Raw genomic sequence first — 18,189 nt, 5'->3', positions numbered from 1 at the left:
AAAGAACAGATTAAAGTGAACAAAAGTTGCAGCAAGAGAGAGAACAACTTGAGTAATTGGGTCTGTAGTTGACATACATATACTACTTTAGAGCGTGTATATGGTAGTTGCTTGAGAGAATTTCCCTTTCTTTTCCTATATCATCCATCAATACCGTCTCTTTAAGAATGTCTTCTAATTTGCTCATTGTGTTGGCAGACATATTGTCGTGTGCGGCCACATCACCTACGAATCGGTCTCGCACTTCCTCAAGGATTTCCTACATGAGGATCGCGAGGACGTCGACGTAGAAGTTGTCTTCTTGCATAGGTATGACCGCTGCTTTTGTAAAACTGATATTTTTGCCGGCTCGCGTCAAATGCGACATTAACCCTTTCGACATTACTGGATTGTATATCTCGTGTCACGATTAATCTCGTGGGTAGTTTCGAAAGGGTTATCACCTGGCGTAAACATGTTTTATAAAATTTATCGCTCATCTGATCATTTTGTATCATTTATCAGTTTTATGTATCATCTGTTAATGCGTGTGCAAACGGCGGTCATTGATATGTTATTTGACAATATTCTATTAAATGCAATAACACACACACAATATACTCTATTTACATTTTTACAGGAAATAATTTTATGCATTTTATTCCGGTAATAATATACCATTGTTTATTCATACATAAACCAAACTATTATTTATTGATTACAACATCCGAGTCTCTGAAACATTTTTAACTTTGTTTTTTATTTCTTTCATATATATATATATATATATATAAAATACCATTTTATTTTCTGTTGGCGACTTTGTGGTGAGTATACGTCGTCCTTCGAGAGATTTTCCGTCGCCAAGCGACTTAAAGTGATCAGACTCCATTAGCTCCGCGTTTTATCGACCGTAAAACTTCGTTATATTCTAGCAAGAGAGGTTTCAAATTACAAACAAAAATTCTCCATCAAGGGATCGGATTGTCCAGTAGCGTGAAGGATAAGCGAAAAGGTTCCGCGTTCCACGGTTGCCCGTGCAGTCTGATCGCTATAGTCGTAAGGAGTGGTTTGCTTTCTTTCAGGAAAGAGCCGGATCTCGAATTGGAGGGTCTCCTGAAGAGGCATTACACGACCGTGGAGTTTTTTCAGGGCACCATGATGAATGCCGTGGATCTGGAGCGCGTCAAGGTACCCTGAACCCTAGAACAACCACCACACGAAAACCTCCATCAACCAACCAACCCTCCATCAATGCCCTCCACGTGGCCGCTCGTGCTTCTTGTTTCCTTGCAGTTCTTTAGGTTATTACACGGTTATTCGCCTGGGTATAACACGCCGTGATGGTCGATCGATATATATATACTTATGTATCTCTTATGCATATATATATTATATATCTATATTTACATACATATATATTTATGTCACACGTCATGCAGTCTCATGTTAATATACTATATATAATTGCTATCGTTACTTTTTATAGAATCTCTCATATCTAGTGATTCGTGCGTACGCATACGCTCGCGAATCACACGAAATGCTCGCTACATATTCTTTAGATTTACTTTCTTTCACTCTTTTTCTCTCTCGATTTTCGCTCTCTTTCTCTCTTTCTTCTTTCTTTCATGAACTATCGAAACGTCCGGTGCGGCATGACTAAAAACACCAGTTCGCTTCGTTGGAACACATTTTCCTGCGGTTTTCCGCGTGAGACTCCGATGATTGTTCAAGTTTACTATATTGGAGCTTGCAATATGATCATATAAAGTGAGGCCTTTCGAGTATACCCTGTGAATGCAAAAACGACGCGGCACCGGACGACGAAAGATATACATACGTATCTATATATACATATACATATATATATTTACGTAGCAAAGCAACCGCCTGCGACTGCATGGTATGCTGTATTGAGCTATGGAGCCGACTCAGCTGCAGTAGAGATTTTTTACTTAGAGATTTATTATTATATACCAGCATACTCGTTCCCTTTGAGGATGAATCCACAGTTTGTTCAATCTGCCGTGCATTCGGCTTAATTAAAATGGAAATCATCAAGATGACTTAAACGAATCGAAAACAATCCAATACGTGGCTTTCCCTCAAAAGTTACGGGCATGCATAACAAATTTGTATTACATTCACGTTCTAACGAAATCTTCGCCGACTCCTCTGTCGGCCTACTCGACCGATATTCTCGCAAAAAAGGACGCGACCGTCGACAGCTGAGGTGAATGTTATTTATAAAAGAAATCATATCATTTTGTCGGATCCGTTCAGGAAACCGCCTGATCTCGAACTGGAAGGACTGTTCAAGCGGCACTTCACCACCGTGGAGTTCTTTCAGGGGACCATCATGAACCCGATTGATCTACAGCGGGTTAAGGTGAGTTTGTTACCACGATCGAACAATCTATGTCCTCGATACAAGATATGCGCATTAAACCCCTATATATATATACTTAAACAGCTCTATCCTGTTACATATAACGGTCCATACTCTTACTATATTTCTATTTTCCTTTTCTATTATATGTTTGACGTCCTGTGACCCATCGGATCGTCATAACTTGGCGCGCACGGTACCAGCGCTTTATTGTCGCGTAATTAACGCTTAGAAAAGAATAATTAACGCTTCTTATTTTAAACAATTTAGAATGTTCTGAAATCTCATTGTATTAATCTGAACCTGTTGTTGATTGTTTTGTGTTTTACTAAAGATTTTCTTGTGTCTCCAAATTTATCTTAGGTTTGTTCGCGTCGCAAGCTCCAACATACTCCAACATGCTCCTACCATAGCTCCTCTATCAAGCGCGTTGGAGTGAGTAAGAGTATAGTAGGAGCATATTGGAACATGTTGGAGCATGCGACGCGAACAAACCCCTTGTCTTGTAACATACGTATTCTAACAAGAGAACAACGTTTAGTCGAAATTTCAAGTATTATTAGAGACGTTCGAAATAAATATTTATAATATGTATCGCATATGTCATTTCCGTTTTTATTTACATGTGCAGATTCGCGAAAGTTTGAAACGACGATGTTTGCAAACGATGTAAGCAGATCGTAATTTGCTCGAGTCTCGTTCGTTGGAAAAATCGATAGCGTGAAAGTAGCGATGTTACAGCTGCTACCGTGGGCGATCGGTAGACGTTCGGGAAATGACGTTGTGCGGATAACAAACGCTATTGTTCCAGGATGTTTGTTGCCTGTATGTTTCCCTTTATGCTCGTACACATTGACGATGTTACACCATAATACCCGACCGGCGCGTCTTCGTATACTGTCGTCCGCTTTCGTGTCTCGTCAATTTGCAATAGCTGGTCTCAGATTCGATCAATTTTATCCGCGAGGTTTTATATAAAACAATCGGGGATGCAGATCTGAGAGCGCCCACGATCAAAAACCCGATATTCAGCCCCACGTATTCGCCTCAATAACGTCGTCCCGGTCTAATAGAGCCCTCTGTCTATTTGTTTATCAATCTATATCTATCTTTCTATCTATCTATCTCATCCCATATTTCTATCAATACATACCCGGCAGCAAATCCGAGAGGAAAGCAACGTCAATTTCTCCCAACACATAGACACGTACACACACGGAGACACTTTTATGCATACCCACGTGAAAAAAGTCCCTTTAAGGTTGTATTGCATCCACTGGATAGACCCATGCCTGCTGTCAACCCGAGTGGGTAAGTGCCCGTGTATTTCTCGTGGAGAGACTGGTTTACCAGACGATTACTTTCCAGACGGTAGTTTCTGTTAGAGACTTAGTATCTGGTGGGATAGTCGATCGTGGTATCTATTAAGTGTATCGATCCTGCACTGACGAAGACGGGACGGTATGTTCTCTGTTTGTGTAGTTTCTTTTTACACAATCGAGGTTAATGCCAACATCTTGTTAGCCGATAGATTTAGCATGTAGATAGAGGCGCTTCTCCATTATTCAGATGTATAGAATCCCCCCCCCCCCCCCCCCCCTCAATGATCGATGATGTTTGCACATCCAAGGAATGTTCCATAGAATCGCTTTCATATTTTCGATTATTATTCGATTCTACGGCTGTGTCGAAGGTGCGCACAAAGGAAATTTCAGAGACGTTTCTATGTCTCATTGCTTTTGTAAATTTTATTTTATACTTATACTAAATCAAATTTTTTCATTATCAAAATATTTATATTCTAAGTATACCTCATGTAATTCAAGAATTGTAAATTCTTAGATAAAATGCATCGCGCATGAAATTATTGACAGTGATAAATCGTAAAATTATAGACTATGTCAGATGCGCAATTATAATTGGCAATTAAATCGAGTAATGTACACGATGCAATTCAGATTTGATGATTTTTTGTGAATTCAATTAATTTGATTTATCTCATATTTTGTGAAACGATTAATCATATTAGCCGTGCGAATCTTCGATATTTGTAGCCATTGTTGTCTCATTGAATGCTTTTATATGACTTTTATTGTAGATGCATATTTTTATAGTATCCCTTATATCGAAGAATTTTCCGTTTCATGTGTTGTATTTTCGATGATGCTCTCTGTGTCCATCATATAAAATTTTTCTAATTTGGAAAAAAAATTTATACAAATAAATATAAGAAGAAAAATTACTTTCCAAATATAATCGTAGAGATCGACGATCTGTAGATTTAGCAGCTTACACTCACCGTAATTTCGACGATCGCGACGCGTTCCAAACAGTCATTTTTCTCTTTGCTGGTAAATCAACACAATTTTATTGATTATAACGATTTTATTAATTAATTAATTGATAATTTTATCTTTTTCGCTCCATTATATTGAATTACGTAATAAGTAATTTTGGATTTTTTAAATAACATGAAAAGATTACATTTTTACGTTATCGTAACTTTATTGAACAATATATGCATAATTTTAATTTATGATTTTCTGTCGTCTTTTCATAACTCTATTTTCATTTTCTGAAATTTGGCGAAGAAACAATGCGAGGTGATTTTTGTAGGCGTTCAAAGAATTAAATTTTGAGTTAATTACAGTATTTATTAAAATTTAAAAAATATCTTTAAATATCTAAGGTATCTTATTTTGCATTTTAGTATTAATACCAAGTTCACAGTAGTCATAATTTTTTTTAAAATGCCTGCATATATATTCTACAAATGAATATACTAATAAATAATAACATTATCTATTGAAAAATCTAAAATTACTTATTACACCGATTTCAAATATACGTTCGTGGAGCAACTTCTATTCTATTTTGCTATCGCTTTAAGACCAACGTCCTGCCCAATATACATTTTTCCCATCTATTAATCGATTACAAAACGAAGCAACGGACGGCATGAAACGGATTATCTCCATGCTTTTTAGGTACACGAGGCGGACGCGTGTTTGGTACTGGCGAACAAGTACTGCCAGGACCCGGACGCGGAAGACGCGGCGAACATCATGCGCGTCATCTCCATCAAGAATTATTCAGATGACATTCGCGTTATCATTCAATTAATGCAGTATCACAACAAGGTAACCATTGTCGAACGATCGAAAAAAAAGCTCGGCTATAAGTTAACTTCAAACGAAATGCGATTTATATAAAGCAAGGATACAAATTGATGTTAAGCTTTCCAAAGTTGTATGTACAAGAATCAAATATATTTTTTGCAACAATGATACGTTTTTATTAACAATAATTCTTATCTTGTGTACCGTATTGTGTTTTAGGCCTACTTATTAAACATTCCATCATGGGACTGGAAGCAAGGTGACGACGTCATATGCCTGGCCGAATTGAAACTGGGTTTCATCGCGCAGTCCTGCCTCGCGCCTGGATTCAGCACAATGATGGCGAATCTCTTCGCGATGCGATCCTTTAAGACGGTCAGTAAAACGTCGTTCTCCGGCAGTGCACCTGCCAATCTAATCTATGCATGTCTGAACGCAACTCCTCGTATAGGTCTTTGTTACGACTGAACTGTTCACAGTGATCGGGTATATAAAAGAAATCTTACATCATCAACGTTTTTTTCCGCGAAATCCTGTCGATTCTGCGATTTGAGCATACAAATTTCTTAGCTACAAAATGATAAATCGTTCGACATTATCATTGACAAAATTCTTTCCGATAACTCCTACCTCGTGATTCGCAAATCGTGTAAATCGTTATTCATTTGCGCGCCTTTCATCGTCACGCGATTCGCGGAAGTGACTTGAGATTCGTATCATGTCACGTTGCGTCACAACCGGAAGTAATCGGGCACGAGCATCTCACTGTGGACATACGCGCACAATCCGTACATGCATAGGAGCGTGTGTGATTTAGAAATGGTTGGTTGATTGGTACCAGTCGCCCGATATGCAGGATTGGCAGAATGACTACCTGCGTGGAACTGGAATGGAGATGTACACCGAGACACTGAGCCCTACCTTCATTGGAATGCCCTTTGCGAAAGCCACTGAGTAAGTCGGTCTATGGACCAATCTAACATCCAGCAGATAGTCCGAGCATACGTCTGATTCAAGAGACGGGACCACGTTCAATCGGGTGCGATCTTTCGTTCGATCGCTATCGCTGATCGTTCATCGTGTTTGATCTCGTATCTGCGCTGTATTCGCTACCCCTGTACTCCCTTGCTTCATCATAGTGATGTCCGTTTCTTTCTTGTTGCGTGGCGGCGGGATAAGTCACCACGGGAAACGTACGGAACCGTCGATATGACCGCTAATTTCGTATCAATAATAAAGTTGTGGCGCGCGTGTGATTATTTTTAATTCATGCTTCTTCAGCCAGTGACGCAGCAAACACGTGGCGTAGCGATCGATTTTGTCGTCTAATGAGGAAAAGCAGGGAGCCTGATCTCTCGCTATTTTTATGAACTTTTTGCGTTGTATGTTGCGCTTTTATGCCGCAGAGGGATTCAAAATTAGCAACTTAGATAAGATAGTTTCGCAAACTGAATCCTCTTATCATCTTATATTAAATTTTTTGTTGCTTCGTCTCTCTAACAATAATTAAATAATGAAAGAAAAGGTATACTTTTGCCTGTTTATCGTAATAACATTAAAACAACAATTAATATCTTTTTCCACACAATCATACAAGTTAAAAAAATAGAGATATATACAAAAAAAATATAAATTTTATTTAGAATAAATTCTATGAACTTAAATTTTGTGATTTAAAAATAGCATATATTTCCGAAAATGATAAATTTTCTTTTCGCTATATTAAAACTCCTAACATAAACAACATTTAAGCCATTTAAGCTGTTTGTTAGATAAAATTTAACAAAATTCTTTGACGCAAACAAGTTATTTTACAAGCTATAATTACAGTAAATAAATATTAAGCTTATGAGTTTCAATTTCCAAGTTAAAATAGTTCTATTTATTCTCGACTTGTGCCGAGTCCCTCTGCGGTCATGTAAAAAGTTCATAGAAAATGGATGGCTCTTCTACTCGCTGCTATGAGACACGAACGAAACTCTTCAGGGTTTCACCGCGCATAGCTCATCCAAATGGAATCTCGAGGGATACTCGAGCGAAGAATTCCTTTGAGTAGTGAGACTTGCTCGCGAAAATCGCCGCCATATATTTTGCAGGCTCGTTTTGCGATCATGTTAACGACAACAAAGTAGTTCGAAAAAGGTCCGTGGTCTCTTGAATCGGAAAAATAAAGAAAGGGATGAAGCTTCGCCTCGCCTATGTCTTTCACTACGCTCCACTCCGCTATAAACGTAAACGTATATATACATATATTATATATACGTAAATACACACATATACAATACGAAGCGCGGAGACCTCCGCGCATAAATACATATGTGTGTGTATTACAACATAATACATGAACGTGTCTATTATATTGTACAAAACCATATCTGTGCTACACCTAATCGATGTAAACCACCCTTTCATCGCTTCAGTAACGTATCTGTTATTTTCACCCCTCTCTGCAATTGATATATACATGTAACTTTGAACAATAACATTAATTAACGGAGTAAGCGGATGGAAGGAGGAACGACTGACGATGATACGATTTTGATCTCGTTAGGCAATGGAACCGTAGAGCATTCAAAGTCTTTGATCCGATTCTTGTTATAGAGTTTCTAAACCAGACCAAACTGGAAACCATTATAGCGGTGAGCGGGTAAATATGGCGGTCAAATTTCCATCTCGTCAGAGGTAGAGTTGCTAGATTCATAGAGCAATCCTTTGATCTAAGTTTTAGTGCTAATCCTGCAACACACACAACGTATATACCGTTGTGTTGGTTACCTGATGAAGACCAACACACGAGCATATGATTCAGGATTTCCAGATGCAGGTATTTTAGAAAGATAAAGAAATGTGAAAAAAATGAAATCTCTTTCAAAAATGTTCTTTGAATTAAAGTTAAACAGAAAATAAACATTTTCAAATATTTTTCAAGAGCTATCACTTTTTTCAACAGTAGCTCATCGTGTTATTCGTTTTTACAAAGTTATTACTGGCAGATTGATTCTAGAAAAATAAACACAGCAGTCAAAATATTGTACTACGAATCTAGAACTCTAAAAACCATCATCTTGAAAAACGATAGCTCGAGAAGATCGAAGATGTGTCCTCGTCGTCGTTCGTATCAATGAAAGCGCACTCTTTGCGGACTTCAGAGTTCTACCATATATATACTACGAAGAGATCAACGTAATTGAAGAGCTTGCGCGTGCAAGAGCGACGTGCAGTATAGCCAGAGGAAGGAAAACGTGAGAAATGGTCAGGCTTCGATCAATCGACAAATTGCTGAGATTGATAGGTGGGGTGGGACAGAGAATTTGGAAGATATCAAGCGCTCTATGCCCTCCCGAATATGCACATATATGTCTGAGTATGTTGAGTGAGTGTGAGTGTATGCGCGCGTGCTCGCTCCCGGAATTACGGCCTTTGGAATTTGATCGTTAACGGCGCTCGTTCGTTCCGGTGACGGTGATAATAACTCTCACCTTGGTCGGTCGCCATAATTGCGAAATGCATCATCATGCATGATCGCCATGCGACGACACGACGCAACGCGAACCACGTCACTCGGGATCGGCATCCCGAGCGTGTCCTGGCCTATATTCTGTCTCTCGGTCAGAAACAGTTTCTTCAATAACACAAACGTTTTAAAAAAAATCATTATCAAAGAATAAGATTCAGATATTGCGTTCTATGATAAATTTTTTTCAATCGATTGGACGATTCGCGATTTCTCGTTTAGAAAACATATGCGAAATGTTCTCTCCGGGAAGGGTAGCAGCTCACACGCAGCTGATGCTCTTCCGCCGCGCATTCACACGCGACGTGGATCATGAAAGTTTGATGACGTGGGGTCTGGTTGGTTGGTGTTTCAGTCGCCGGACACACAGGCATGGCAGAATGATTACCTGCAGGGCACGGGCTGCGAGATGTACACGGAAACCCTCTCCCCGTCCTTTACCGGGATGACATTTCCCCAAGCCAGCGAGTAAGTTCTCGCTGCCAACGGCTGTCACACACGTAAACGTACCGTAAACAGATACTCTTACACAAGTCACGCGACAACATACCATATATACAGAATTGACAACTATACGGACTATCATACAACATTCATGTACGAAAAGAAAGAAGAAAAATGCAAATACGAAAAATATTCTATCGACACTGTACACTCGGTTACGAATTCCTTTCTTTTCTATCTCTTTCTCTTTCTCTCTATTTATCTCTTTGTCTTATCTTGTCTTACGAATAAACACACTGAACTGTCTCAATACCGAGACATACATACATATTGTCACGTATCTTGAAAACATATATATATATATTTATATATATCGCCCCTCACCTCGGTCTCTTAGTCTTTGAACGATTTTTTATTAGATTCTACTATATTCGTCTTTTTGTCTACATCCTTTTGTTTGGATTTTGCGTAGAGTAGTCCAGTTTTGAGCTGTACGAATCTTTTCTTTCCTTTTTTTTCCATTTTTTGTCTTTTTGTTTTTGTTCGGCCGTGTCCTTATTCTTTCGATTCAGTTTTGATTTTCGTTTTCGAGCTGCTCGAAATTCTGCACAAATCTTTGTTGAATTGCATAGAAATAAAGAGTAGAGTGACGTGCCGGGGATGAATGCGGACTTTGCCAGTCACAGCGATTGCCGGGGGCCGATCATGCTGGTCTAATTGGGACATTTGATTGGCAACGGGGGAATCGACAATGTTTCCCGGAAACGAAAGTGTTTTCAAACCCACACCTGAATTCTAAAATTTCTGGGAACACCGGCGCAGGTGATTTGCGTGCAAATGGTCGCGATTCTGAAAATGTTACTGTCAAGCGTGACGACCATGTCGAGACCGCCTAACTCAATAGAACTCTCGTGTCCTAACAATATTTCGCGGAACAATTAATATCGAAATTGAAAATTGCATATTGTTTAATGTTCCTCCTAACTCAATTCGTTTGCGTGACACGCAGAACATTTTCTTGCGTCTTTTTAAAGATTTTTTATTTTTATTTCCTCTTTTATTATATTTAATCAATTTTTTTTTATTATTTTATTGGTAATGTACTGTATAAAACTCAATATAAAAAATAATAATTGGAATTAAAGGACTTATAAGATAAAATACACAGTGTTCATTTTCACAACATTAAACGTCACGAAAATTGCTTAATTGTCGGCCTTGAATGTTTTTAATCTCAAATTGGCGCGCACAATATCGTGTCATGGTATAACGTGACCAACGGCTATTCTTAATAAGCCTTAATTAGTTGCAGCCAGGCGCGCGTTTCAAGAATCGTTTGCGAGATCCGCATTCATCCCGGTAAATCGTGCATCCCGCTTCGGCAATATCACAATTTTTTTCGGCGCAACGTGAGACGAAATGAGAAAGAAACGCGCGCGTACCGTGACCTCATTCCGGCGAAACGGCGAAAAAGCATAATTCTACTTTTATTAGGAAAAAGAACAGCGAAAAATCTTTCCTTTTTTTATATGAACACTTTTAAATATAACAACGGATGAAATTTTTGTTTTTTTTGTCAGTAATGTCCGTATCCTTGTCATGGTGTGTGTTCTTAGATGTAGCATAATCTAATTTTATCTTAACAAAAGCGCGTTCTTTGTACACGCATGCCTGTTGCTCTTTACCATGTAAAAGTATGTAAAACTTATTTTCGTAACACATTGACAGGTTATTGAAGAAGTGTACGGGCAGATATCGATCGTGGCTGCCGATTAGACATAAATATGTATTAGTACACATTGTTCGTGTAACAAACTTTAATCGAGCTCGCAGTTCTGTTCTTGCGAAAATTTTCGAAGTAATTTATGGGAGTAACTTATACTGTTCTTCCTACAAGTACTAATATATTGTACAGATATCGGCTCACTAATATCTACTATGACACACACATACACATACACACACACACAATAAAAATTGATCAAGGTGTTATACATAGTTACTTGCAATCGAAATTAGTCACAAGAATTTATAATTATGATGTACGCGAAGCATGCAAAGTATACGAAATATAGTGTGTATACTTTGTTCCAAAAATAGTTTACATTTTCCTGCACAAGCATAAATGTTCAGATTATTCAACAAAAATACATGCATTAATTATAAAAACCAAATTAACATGGAAAAGTTATCAGAAATACGTTATTATAACTTTTACATCCTTTTATATCTTATTTTCGTTGCGAGTCACTATGTATAAAAATAAATTCAACCAAGAACTATACGTATTTATGAAAAAACAAATACGTCTTTTTTCTGTAGCTACGAGTTTTTGTGATGAAAATAAATATTATAAAATGACGCTTAACAGTCAGAAATATATATTGCACAGTAAAAATATATATTATATTGCCCTGTATTAATTAAATAAATTTTAATTTAACTAAATTAAATAAATACTATAATATACGTCGCCGTAATAAATATCATTCAATAAATAATCTTAAATAACTAAGAAAATCAATCGTCAATGAAATAATCGTCGTTTGATACCCTTTCTCAGCCGTCTGAATTGCACCGTATATATTTGCCTAAGATTGCATCACTGATTTCTGTGATTTTTCATTTTTCTATTTTTACGACACATTTAATACCGGCAAACTGCCTACATACTTTCATCTCAAAAATATCACGGCAGCGATAGTTTTTGAGTCACGAGATTTCGAAAATTTGAACAATTTCACAAATTAAGTTTCTTTGTTCTTTCTTTAATTTCGAATACATCTTAAATCAACAAACTGATTGGACAATGTGATTCGACAATTTGATCAACTAAATGAAATATCTAAAACTGTGTTATGTTAAGAAATTGTGATAACAAATAACAGGCAATTGAATATTAGTTCAAGATAAATTATCTAGTAAAGGCAATTAAGAGGAATTTAAAATACTCTGCATAGTTAGATATTAGTACTTTCACTGCTATCACAATCTCTTAAAGAAGATGATACTAAAAGGAAATGATGGTAGTTTCCTGGTACATTCTACAGAGATCAGTGAATTGCATCGCGAGACAGAAAGCTATAATTCTTCTGAGTTTTCTGTTTGGTTTATGCGCACTTGGATCGTCATCATTTGGTTTGCGTGTGTGAGAGATCTATTCCTGTAAGAAGTGATCTTCACATTGAATACATCATGAATATTTATTATCTATGAATATTTATTATCATTATTATCTTTTTATACTCCATATATCGTATCCGATTACATTATATACATATAATGCTTTCCGAACATTAGTTAATCCGTTTGATCCTTACATGGATGGGACCTCCCGAATGTCTCCTAGAACTTTGAAATAGATTAGGAACTTAGAACGTAATAGATAGTCTATAAAGGACGATAGAGACTCTCAACCTATCTTGGCATGTTTCGGCTCGTATTATTAAATAAGTAATAATCGTTTTATGTAAGACTTTCCTGCATGATCGCCTGGATTAATTCATCGATACATGTTGCATCGATTGCATGATTGTTTAACGTTCAATTAGCGCCGAGGTGGTATAACGGGAACTATGATACATGCAGGTATAAACAAGGCTTAATTTTTTTTAAATAAATAGGCGCTGCAAATTTAAATGCTTTAATAGTCTGAATAATAAGATTTGCCTCTGCACAATCAGTATCCCGTTACGCTGTGGGTGTATATACACATATCTTACTAACACATATTATTCGCTAAATGAAAGGCATAAAGTATGTAAAATTATAAAATATTTATTTATCGTTAAATCATCACATTGAACAATAAGAGATACGTTAAATAATAAAATAACATAAAATAAAGTTTCACTTTTACATATTATTAATTTTTTTTAGACTCTTTTAGATAAGAAAAATGAATCTTAAATAAATGTTCTACCTTATCCTATTATGCATTTGAAATATATATAAATACAGTCTGGAAATACTTTATGCTACATTTGTAATTAAATCTTATGCAAAGAATGAAGCTTGCGTTCGTATGCAAATATTCATATGTATGTTTAAAGTAGCTATATTAAAGGATTATTATAGTAGTTGTATTACAAAGTTGTATAATTTTATATAATCTTATTGCTTTATAATAAAACTAAAATGAAAATGGTTTCATACGAGCAACAGAGGTCCCTTTTACGAATTCAGGTTTCATTGTTCGCCTAACACGGATGATATTGAGTTGTTCTCAACTATTTCTGATGTTCTATTTTATTAAAGATACTTTGTAGTTATTATATATTAACTTCATTGTGTTGTAAACACTTTTACATTGTAAGAAATGAATTTAGACATCAGTGTAAATTATTATACTTATTTAAAAACAACTCATTATCAACGACAATAGCTTCGCAGTATTCTTAATCGCTTATCAGTGGCCATGTTCTTGCATATAATGTTGCTATGTCCATAAATGTATGGTAATAAAAACAAAGCAAAATATTAAAATTTTCTGTTAACTTGATGCTTAGTAAGACTTCGAATATTACGCATAACTTCGTCGTAGGTTGTGCTTCACAAAACTGAAGCTCTTGCTGCTGGCTATCGAGATAAAGGGCGAAGGAGGCTCCGACAGTAAAATCTCGATTAACCCACGTGGTGCCAAGATCGCTGCAAATACTCAGGGATTCTTCATTGCTCAATCTGCTGACGAAGTAAAGCGGTAAGAACCCTCGAATATATTTCGAAACATTGCTAAAACGATTTAAAGCGGAAGCTTATTTAGACATTGTATAGTCTTGCTTAATTCTATCAAGGATTATTAATTATCGAAATAAGACTGCATTCAAGCCAAGCTAAAGAGATTCGAGCAACTATTTAAAACTATAAGTGTTCATTCTCAATATGCAATATTTAATTATATCTTAAAACAAGTGTTTTATAATTTTTTACAACAAATTACAAGAATGTTTAATAATATAATATGTATATTGCCTCTTTCTCCATTATTTTATAATATTTTATAAACTGAATCGTATACAATCAACTTCTGTAATTATCTTTCTGTATTTTCTGATTTTATCGTTTTATTTTTTTTCCAATAAAAATCTGATAGACTTCCTTTTATAATTCATGTGAATAATAATCGTGTGTCTCTCTTGTGCTTTTATTTCCAGGGCGTGGTTCTATTGCAAAGCATGCCACGAGGATATTAAAGACGAGACTCTGATCAAGAAGTGCAAGTGCAAAAATTGTAAGTCTTTCTGGCCCAGTGATCCTTTAAACAGCCTTTCTCAATTTTTGCCAAATTTTCTGCTAAATGACATCCGGTCTTCTATCTCGATTATATATATATATTAATATATATATATATATATATACATATGTCTATATCTAACATATAAACTGTACACAGATGTATTTTGTACATAGAACGCGCTCAATCTATTGATAGAGATTGCGAGTCTCACACGCGATTTCTCTCCCCGCGTTCTCTATAACTATCTATCTCTCTTTCTCTTTTTTATTCATTCTTGCTCTCTCTGTCAGTCGATATTGACGGAGCGTGCCTTTGATTTGACTCGCAAAATTATAACGTCTCGATATAAAGTAACGTATAAGTGTAAACGGATCATGTAGGAAGCTCTCTTAATATCTCTCCCTTTTCCTCTCCCTCGCTCACTCCGGTTTATACCGGCCCACCTTCTTTGAGAGCGTGATAACAGTAATAAATGCGACTATTAACGAAGTGACATGGTTGTGACTATCCTATTGTGATATATGATCTAGTGGGGCAGCAGCAGCGCTCCTGGGGCCGGGACTTAGGTAACGTCTCTCACACTCGTTCGTTAAGTCTGATACTTTACTATCATCTCTATGATTATCACTTATTTTTTAATCTTTTTGCCCTTTTATATACGATCTGGCTCTTGATTCAACCCCTCCACTCGCCAAACATCAACTTGACTGTACTGTCTACTGTTTCTGCCTCTGTACTAAAACTCTGTTTCGCGTCTTGCGATATGTCTTTCTATTAAGTTACTCCCCATTTTTCATTGCTCCCTACCCTTCATTCTTCCTCTTTTGCTATCTCTCTTTGTCTTTCACTTTCACTCTTTCTCTTTGTCTGTATAATTTTCCGTCTGTCTCTTTCTCTCTCTCTCTCTCTCTCTCTCTCTCTCTCTCTCTCTCTCTCTCTCTCTCTGTGTCCTGTGAATACATATATTACTTCCGATATTAATCGATCTCTTGCAAGCCAAAATGATGATTATGAGGATAATTATCATGATGATGATGATGATCAGCACAATAATGATTGCATTTTTAATCTTCATCGCAAAACACAATCCCCAAGGCGATGCTATAATTGGGTACTTCTTTATTTTGCACTGTTACGTTTTCAATTTTTTTTTTTTTTGGAAAAGTTTGCCAATTACGCGGCGATTTTTGTAATTGCGACCAACAGCAAAAGCTGAACGTAACACATTTTGTAATGAATTGAATGATGCACGAATTAAATGGAAAATTCATTACGCGCCTACGCGCGAATAGATCAAATACTGCGACTTTGTGTGTCACATAACGACGAGCACGATTAATTTATTTCATTTTCGGGGAAACTTTATGCTCGCTCCGATCGCGAGAAATGACGTGAAAAATAAATGAAGTACTGAGTTCAACACAGTAATTTCCGAAAGCCCAGTCAGTTGGCGCATGTCCACCTGACCGAGAACGAAAACTAGCCTGCACTAATAGTGTGTGCCCCTCTCGCTCGCCTTGCATGCATGACTAGTTCCCGGATTTAGACCTGTTTTCGCCATAATGGTAATGACAGCTTTTTTTCTCGATCACTGTCTGTCTTCACACCCTCTTTCTCTGTCTCTCTTCTTCTTTCTCTATCTCGCTGTCTCCATTTACTTCATTTTCCGAAACTGTCTTCTTTAATCGTCTGCCTTTCTCCCTTTCTCTCTCTTTCTCTCACGTTCCCCTTCTCTCTTAACGTGTGCTAGCTGTATTGTCGATGAGATCTCTCGTCGATCGATCAGCCCGATCGAGCTGCGCGTCTTCCATCGCATTCACGCGCGTTCTCACGTTCGTCGAACGTTTCTCGTTCTTGAATCGCCAGTGAAATTGGATTGCCGACCGGTAGTGCGCCGATGGCAGGAGCATACCCATCCGTTCCCCACGAACGACGAGAATCTCCGTGCCGGTGTCACTCAGGCACATCGGGGGAGATCACGGGTCGCCCCCGTCCGACAACTCCTTCCATGTCACACGCGACATATCACATCAGGCGTACACTTGTACACGACCATGTACACGATTACATCCACACTAGTCTCCCTCGAGTAGCGACTTACGCTTACCCGATCACACGATCAGTCTTGTCCATTTAAAGGAACGTAATACCCTAAACCCTGGGCAATCAACGTTCCCGGTGCTCGTGCCGGAGCGCCGGGCGATCCGCAATATCGATCAACGTTAATTTTTAGGTTTTCAAAGAATTTCAATGGTGACGAGGAAAGGTAATTTACTCGATATTTTCTATTTTTTTTTTTTTCAGCGTTATTGGATGTACCGAGTGTACCCTTATTTGTGATTGGACGTATTTAAATATTGTGACTAATTCGAATTCGTACGTGGACTGACGCGGGATCGTGGTAATTCTCTCCACTAGATTATATATATCGTCGATATTATTTTTATTAAAATTAATTTTATTCATCTTAAATTTCTGAATACTTTCGTATTTGGATTACAATTAATATTTGCATACTATACATTATATATACATCGCACAATTCATTCCGCTCGCGTGCACGTGCACATACGAATTCCACAAAAGCTATACATTTACTAAAAAAAGGAGAGAGAAAACAAAGTGCGTTGTGAACACCAGCCATTCACGTTTTTCTCTCGTGTATATATGATGCGTCTGTTCATTTTATTCATAACTCACAAACCCGTGTCCGGGTCGATCGCTGAATTTTTCCAGATGTGGGGATGATGATGATGCAGACTGGCATGGTGAAGGGAAACACTGCCTACAGCAGTTATCTCGACGGTATGCCTGTTGCCGGCTTCCTCCTCCATCCTTTTCGTATCTCGTACATGCGTGTCCACCTGTCGCAGCTTCTGCGAGAATTTGTCAGTATAAAGCACACATGGGTCGATTTTTTTTAAATTAATAACGTCGAATTTTTTATATAAAAAAGGAAATTTCTTTTTAAAATCGACACTCTAATTGTCAACGTACTCGATCCATGTTCGTTATTCTGACAAAATGCATTCTGCTGGACTCGGCATGCTATTTTATGTTCACATATGGAAAAATCATGATCATAAAATTTCATTCGCGTAACTTTTCGTTTGGCGACATCACAAACAGTTTTGCTGTCCGGCAGAATCAGGTTGGCTTTAATTGTGTAATGAGGTAAGATGGCGTAAGTGATATTGAACGTACAGCCAAACCGACGGACTAATCGTCTCACTTATCACGTGCACTTACTCCACAGTACCCCGTATACGATATTCTTCCACTCGGATCCGTATGATCCACATTGTTTATCGTTGGGCTTTTGCTAGAGCTGATGGCATTGAGCGAGTTATCGAGCATCGCCCTCTAATAGCAGCATATAGTTACGTTATATGTAGCACTAATATTGTTCGCCGCTTCTCCTACTTCGACACGTGGGACGGGGCCGAGTAACAAGCACTCCGATTGGACGAACGGATGCGGTCATACGCCACAAAAATCGATTAAC

At 37.5% G+C, this 18,189-nt stretch overlaps 1 protein-coding gene across 26 annotated transcripts in view; it reads left to right on the top strand.

Moving 5' to 3' along the window:
* The window catches only part of slo (calcium-activated potassium channel slo), a 101,676-nt gene that overhangs the window by 66,339 nt on the left and 17,148 nt on the right, over positions 1-18,189 (top strand). For 7 of the 26 annotated variants that reach the window (XM_018451145.1, XM_018451141.1, XM_018451146.1 and 4 more), the window contains exons 7-13: positions 199-309; positions 2,266-2,371; positions 5,359-5,511; positions 5,710-5,865; positions 6,332-6,444; positions 13,992-14,147; positions 14,602-14,678. In XM_018451145.1, the coding sequence (XP_018306647.1) occupies positions 199-309; positions 2,266-2,371; positions 5,359-5,511; positions 5,710-5,865; positions 6,332-6,444; positions 13,992-14,147; positions 14,602-14,678 (872 nt within the window). Of the gene's footprint in view, positions 1-198; positions 310-1,064; positions 1,171-2,265; positions 2,372-5,358; positions 5,512-5,709; positions 5,866-6,331; positions 6,445-9,359; positions 9,473-13,991; positions 14,148-14,601; positions 14,679-15,214; positions 15,251-17,420; positions 17,490-18,189 lie in introns of all 26 variants that reach the window. The other 19 variants (XM_018451135.1, XM_018451134.1, XM_018451129.1 and 16 more) reach the window with 8 other exon arrangements.

The sequence above is a fragment of the Mycetomoellerius zeteki genome, unplaced genomic scaffold, assembly GCF_001594055.1.
Source record: "Mycetomoellerius zeteki isolate Tzet28-1 unplaced genomic scaffold, Tzet1.0 scaffold31, whole genome shotgun sequence".
Classification (NCBI taxonomy): Eukaryota; Metazoa; Arthropoda; class Insecta; order Hymenoptera; family Formicidae; genus Mycetomoellerius; species Mycetomoellerius zeteki.
Note: the sequence above shows the minus strand (reverse complement) of the source record. Positions and strands in the feature narration are given on the sequence as shown.